At 76.7% G+C, this 6,288-nt stretch overlaps 1 protein-coding gene across 1 annotated transcript; it reads left to right on the forward strand.

Annotated features, from left to right (window-relative positions):
• Window positions 1-300: 300 nt before the first annotated feature.
• Window positions 301-5,770, forward strand: LOC126913687 (collagen alpha-1(VIII) chain-like; the record flags this gene model as incomplete). Its single annotated transcript, XM_050716708.1, is given in 6 exon segments — window positions 301-333; window positions 471-554; window positions 873-949; window positions 5,178-5,275; window positions 5,674-5,720; window positions 5,723-5,770. Coding segments are annotated over 6 exon segments (387 nt in total), but the record flags the coding sequence as incomplete, so codon positions are not given.
• Window positions 5,771-6,288: the final 518 nt, after the last annotated feature.

Below are 6,288 nucleotides of genomic sequence, written 5' to 3' on the forward strand. Positions count from 1 at the left end.
CCGTGCACCTGCCGGGGGTCACCGTGGGGTCCTCCGGGGCGCCCGGGAACCCGTCGGGGGTCACCGTGGTGGGTCCTCCGGGGTGACCGGGAACCCGTCGGGGGTCACCGGGGTGTGTCCTCCGGGGAGCATAGGACTCCGCCGGTGGTCACCGGGTTGGGTCCTCTGGGGCGCCCGTGCATGTGCCGGTGATCTCCGGGATGGGTCCTCTGGGGCGCCCGTGTACCCGTTGGGGGGTCACTGGTGTGCGTCCTCCAAGGAGCCCATTTTCCCGCTGTTTGTCACCGGGGTGGGTCCTCCATGGCGACTGGAGGTCCGCCGGGGGTCACCAGGGTGGGTCCTCTTTGGAGCCCGGGGGTCCAACAGGGGTCACCGGTGTGGGTCCTCCAGGGCGCATGGCAGCCCGTCGGGGGTCACTGGGGTGGGTCCTCCGGGGCGACCCGGGGCCCTCCGTGGGTCACCGGGATAAGTCCTCCGGGGCGCCCGGGGTACCGCCAGGGGTAAACGGGGTGGGTCCTCCGGGGCGACCCAGGGGCCCGCCGGCGGTGACTGGGGTGGGTCCTCTGGGGCGCCCCGGGGCCCGTCGGGGGTCACTGGGGTGGGTCCTCCGGGGCGACCCTGGGCTCTCCGCGGCTCATCGGGTGGGGTCCTCCGGGGCGCCCGGTGGTCCGCCGGGGGTCACCGGGTTGGGTCCTCCGGGGCAACCTGGGGCCCACCGCTGGTAATTGGGAGGGTCTTCCGAGGCGCCTGGGGTACCGCCGGGGGACCATGGGGGGTTCCCCTGCGGTGCCCTGGGTTCCGCCAGGGGTCACCGAGGTGGGTCCTCCAGGGCGACCCGGGGGCCCGCCAGGGGTCACCGGGGTGGGTCCTCCGGGGCGCCTGCAGGCCCGCCGGGGCTCACAGTGGTTGGTCCTCCGGGGCGCCCGGGGGCCCTCCAGGGGTCACCGGGGTGGGTTCTTTGGGGCGCCTGAGGGCCTGCCGGGGGTCACCAGGGTGGGTCCTCCATGGTGCCCGGACGTCCGCTGGGGGCCACCAGCATGGGTCCTCGGGGGCATCCGGGGTTCCGCCGGGGTTCACCAGGGTGGGTCCTCCAGGGCGACTGGGGGCCCGCCGGTGGTTACCGGGCTGGGTCCTCCGGGGCGACCGGGGGCCCTCCGGGGGACACTGGGGTGGGTCCTCCGGGGCGCCCGGGGGCCCGCCGGGGGTCATCGGGGTGGGTCTCCGGGGCGACCCGGGGCCCTCCGCGGGTCATCGGTGGGGGTCCCCTGCGGCGCCCTGGGTTCCGCCAGGGGTCACCGGGGTGGGTCCTCCGGGGCGCCCGGGGGCCCGCCAGGAGTGACCGGGGTGGGTCCTCCGGGGCGCCCGGTGGTCCGCCGGGGGTCACCGGGTTGGGTCCTCCGGGGCGACCTGGGGCCCTCCGCTGGTAATTGGGAGGGTCTTCCGAGGCGCCTGGGGTACCGCCGGAGGACCATGGGGGGTCCCCCTGCGGTGCCCTGGGTTCCGCCAGGGGTCACCGAGGTGGGTCCTCCAGGGCGACCCGGGGCCCGCCAGGGGTCACCGGGGTGGGTCCTCCGGGGCGCCTGCAGGCCCGCCGGGGCTCACAGTGGTTGGTCCTCCGGGGCGCCCGGGGGCCCTCCAGGGGTCACCGGGGTGGGTTCTTTGGGGCGCCTGAGGGCCTGCCGGGGCTCACCAGGGTGGGTCCTCCATGGCGCCCGGACGTCCGCTGGGGGCCACCAGGATGGGTCCTCCGGGGAGCCCGTGCACCCGCTGAGGGTCACCGGGATGGTTCCTCCAGGGTGTCCGGGGGCCCGCTGTGGGTCTCTGGCGTGGGCCCTACGGGGCGCCCGTGAACCTGCCAGGGGTCACCGGGGAGGGTCCTCCGGGGCACCCAGGGGTCCGCCGGGGTTCAGAGAGGTGGGTCCTCCGGGGCGCCTTGCGGCCCGCCAGGGGTCACCGGTGTGGGTCCGCCAGAGCGCCCGGGGGTCCGCCGGGGGTCACCAGGGTGGGTCCTCCGGGGGGGATCGCGGGTCTGCCGGGCGTCACTGGGGTGGATACTCTGGGGCGCCCTTGGGCCCGCCGGGGGTCACAAGGGTGGGTCCTCCGGGGTGGCCGGGGGCTCACCGGGGGTAACCAGGGTGGGTCCTCCGGGGAGCCGCGGGTGCGCTACTGGTCACCGGGGTGGGTCCTTCGGGGCGCCCCGGGGCCTGCCGGGGGTCACCGGGGTTGGTCCTCCAGGGCGCCCATGCACCCGCCGGGGGTCACGGGGGTGCGTTCTCCAGGTGCCCCCGGGAATCTGCCGTGGGTCACGGGGTGGGTCCTCCGGGGCGCCCGGGGGCCCGTGGGGGTCACCCGGGTTGGTCCTCCGGGGCGACCGGGAGTCCACCGGGGGTCACTGGGGTGTGTCCTCCGGGGCAACCGGGGCCCCGTCGGGGGTCACCGGGGTGGGTCCTCCGGGGCGCCCGTGAACCTGCCAGGGTCATGGGGTGGGTCCTCCGGGGCGCCCGTGCGCCCGCTGGGTGTCACCAGGGTGGGTTCTTCGCAGCGGCCGGGGGTATGCCAGGCGTCACCAGGGTGAGTCCTCCGGGCACCCGGGGGCCTGTCGGTGGTCACCGGGGTGGGTCCTCGTGGGTGCCTAAGGCACCACCTGGGGTCACCAGGGCGGCTCCTCCGTGGCGCCCATGGGTATACTGGGGGGAAACAGGGTGGGTCCTCCGAGGCACCTGGGGGCCCACGGGGGGTCACTGGGGTGGGTCCTCCAGGGTGCCCGAACGCCCGCCGGGGGTCACCGTGGTGAGTCCTCCGGGGAGACCGGGGACCTGCTGTGGGTCACCAGGGTGGGTCCTCCGGGGTGCCCGGGGGCCTGCTGGGGTCACTGGGCTGGGTCCGCCGGGGCGCCCCAGGGCCCGCTGGGGGTCACCGGGGTGGGTCCTGTGGGGCGCCCAGGGGCCTGCCGGGGGTCACCGGGGTGGGTCCTCCGGGGCTCCCGGGGACCCATTTGGGATCACGGGTGTGGGTCATCCGGGTCGCCCTGGGGCCTGCCGGGCGTCACCGGGGTGGCTCCTCCAGGGTGCCCGTTTGGAGTCACCGGGGTGGGTCCTCCGGGGCGCCCGGGGGTCCGCAGGGTGTCACCGGGGTGGGTCCTCCGGGCTGCCTGGGGTCCGCCAGAAGTCACCGGGGAGGGTCCTCCGGGGCGCAGGGGTTCTGCCCGGGGTCACTGGGGTGGGTCCTCCAGGGTGCCCGGGGGTATGCCAGGCGTCACTTGGGTGGGTCCTCCGGGGCGCCCGGGGGCCCGTCAAGGGTCACCAGGGTGGGTCCTACGGGGCGCCCATGCACCTGCTGGGGGTGACCGGGTGGGTCTCCGGGGCAGCCCGTGCACCTGATGGGGGTGCCGGGGAGGCTCCTCCGGGGCGCCCGTGCACCTCCCGGGGGTCACCGGGGAGGTCCTCCAGGGGCGCCAGGGGGCCCGTTGGGGGTCACCGGGGTTGTCCTCCGGGGCGCCCGTGCACCTGCCGGGGGGTCACCGGGGTGGGTCCTCCATGGTGCCTCGGTGGCCTGCCGAGGGGTCACCGGGATTTGTCCTCCGGGGTGCCCGGGGGCCTGCTGGGGTCACCGGGGCTGGGGGTCCGCCGGGGCGCCCCAGGGCCCGCTGGGGGTCACCGGGGTGGTCCTGTGGGACGCCCAGGGGCCTGCCGGGGGTCACCGGGGTGGGTCCTCCGGGCTGCCTGGGGGTCCGCCGCGGGTCACCGGGGTGGGTCCTCCGGGGCGCCCTGGGGTCCGCCAGGGGTCATCGGCGTAGGTCCTCCGGGGCGCCCGAGTGCTCTTCGGGGGTTACAGGGTGGGTCATCCGGGCGCCTGGCGGCCCATCGGGGATCACCGGGGTGGGTACCCCGGGGCGCCCGGGGGCTCGTCGGGGGTGACCGGGGGTGGGTCCTCCGTGGCACCCGGGGGCCCGCCGGGGGTCACCGGGGTGGGTCCTCCAGGGCGCCCGGGGGCCCGTCGGTGGTCACTGGGGTGCGTCCTCCGGGGGTCCAGGGGCCCTTTGAGGGTCACAGGGGGGGGTGTCCTCCGGGGCGCCCATGCACCCTGCCAGGGGTCCATGCACCTGCCAGGGTGCGTCCTCCGGGCCGCCCAGCGGCCCGCCAGTGATCACCCGGGTGGGTCCTCCGGGGTGCCCGGGGGCCCACCAGGGGTCACCCGGGTGGGTCCCTCCGGGGCCCTTGAGGTCCGCCGGGGTTCACCGGGGTGGGTCCACTGGAGCGCACGTGGCCCAATTGGAGTCACCAGGGTGGGTCCTCCGGGGGGCCGCCCGGGGGCCCGCCAGGGTCACTGGGGTGGGTCCTTTGGGGCGCCGGGGGCCGGCCGGGGGTCACGGGGGTGGGTCCTCCCGGGCGCCCGAGGGCTCGCCGGGGGTCACCGGGGTGGGTTCTCTGGGGCACCTGAGGGCCTGCCGGGGGTCACCGGGGTGGGTCCTCCTCGGGGCGCTCGGGGGGTCCTCAGGGTGTCACCGGGGTGGGTTCTCCGCGGCTCCCGGGGGGCCTGCTGTGGGTTACTGGGGTGAGTCCTCCGGGCGCCCGGGGGCCCCGCCAGGGGTCACCGGGTGTGGTCCTCCATGGCGCCCTGACGTCCGCTGGGGGCCACCAGGATGGGTCCTCCGGGGAGCCCGTGCACCCGCTGAGGGTCACCGGATGGTTCCTCCAGGGTGTCCGGGGGCCCGCTGTGGGTCTCTGGCGTGGGCCCTACGGGGCGCCCTGAACCTGCCGGGGGGTCACCGGATTGGGTCCTCTATGGCGCCTGGATGTCCGCTGGGGGCCACCAGAATGGTCCTCCAGGGGAGCCCATGTTGCCCGCCGGGGGTCACCGGAGTGTGGTCTGCCAGGAGCCGCCCGGGGGTCACCAGGGGTGGGTCCTCCAGGGGGATCGCGGGTCTGCCGGGCGTCACTGGGGTGGATACTCTGGGGGGGCGCCCTTGGGCCCGCCGGGGGTCACAGGGTGGTCCTCCGGGGTGGCCGGGGGCTCACCGGGGGTACCAGGGTGGGTCCTCCGGGGAGCCCGCGGGTGCGCCACTGGTCACCGGGGTGGGGTCCTTCGGGGCGCCCCGGGGCCTGCCGGGGGTCACCGGGGTTGGTCCTCCAGGGCGCCCATGCACCTGCCGGGGGTCACGGGGGTGCGTTCTCCAGGTGCCCCCGGGAATCTGCCGTGGGTCACCGGGGTGGATCCTCCAAAGCGCCCGGGGGCCACCGGGGGTCACCGGGCTGGGTCCTCTGGGCGCCCGGCGGTATGCGTGCGTCACCGGGTTGGTCCTTCGGGGCGCCCGGGCAGCCGTCGGGGATTACGGGGGTGGGTCCTCTGGGGGCACGTTGGGGGCTCATCGGCGTCACCGGGGTAGGTCCACCGTGGCCCCCAAGGTGTCCAGGGGGTCCCCAGGCCGGCCAGGGGTCGTGGGGGTGGGTCCCCCAGGGCGCCCTGAGGCCCGCCGGAGGTCACCAGGGTGGGTCCTCCGGGCGCCCGGGGGCCCGTGGGGTTCACCCGGGTTGGTCCTCCGGGGCGACCGGGAGTCCCCCGGGGGTCACTGGGTGTGTCCTCCGGGGCAACCGGGGCCCCGTCGGGGGTCACCGGGATGGGTCCTCTGGGGCCCCTGGGGACCGCCGGCGGTCACCGGGTGGGTCCACCAAGGGGGGACTGGGTCCCGCCGGGGGTTACCGGGGGTGGGTCCTCCGGGGCGCCCGTGAACCTGCCAGGGGTCACCGGGGTCGGTCCTCCGGGTGCGCCCGTGGGCCCGTTTTGGGTCACCGGGATGTGTCCTCCAGGGGTGCCCAGGGGCCTGCTGGGGGTCACTGGGGTGGGTCCTCCGGGGCGCCCGTGCGCCCCTGGGTGTCACCAGGGTGGGTTCTTCGCAGCGGCGTGGGGTATGCCAGGCGTCACCAGGGTGAGTCCTCCGGGGCACCCGGGGGCCCGTCGGTGGTCACCGGGGTGGGTCCTCGGGGGCGCCCTAAGGCACACCTGGGGTCACCAGGGCGGCTCCTCCGTGGCGCCCATGGGTATACCGGGGGGAAACAGGGGTGGGTCCTCCGAGGCACCTGGGGGCCCGCGGATGGTCACCGGGGTGGGTCCTCCGGGGCGCCCGGGTGCCCATCGGGGTCACCGGGGTGGTCCTCCGGGGGGCGTGCGGGCTCGTCGGGGGTCACCAGTCTGGGACTCCTGGGGCTCGTCGGGGTCACCAGGGCGGCTCCTCCGTGGCGCCCATGGGTATACCGGGGGGAAACAGGGGTGGGTCCTCCGGGGCGCCCG

This window comes from Cygnus atratus, unplaced genomic scaffold, assembly GCF_013377495.2.
Source record: "Cygnus atratus isolate AKBS03 ecotype Queensland, Australia unplaced genomic scaffold, CAtr_DNAZoo_HiC_assembly HiC_scaffold_214, whole genome shotgun sequence".
Classification (NCBI taxonomy): domain Eukaryota; kingdom Metazoa; phylum Chordata; class Aves; order Anseriformes; family Anatidae; genus Cygnus; species Cygnus atratus.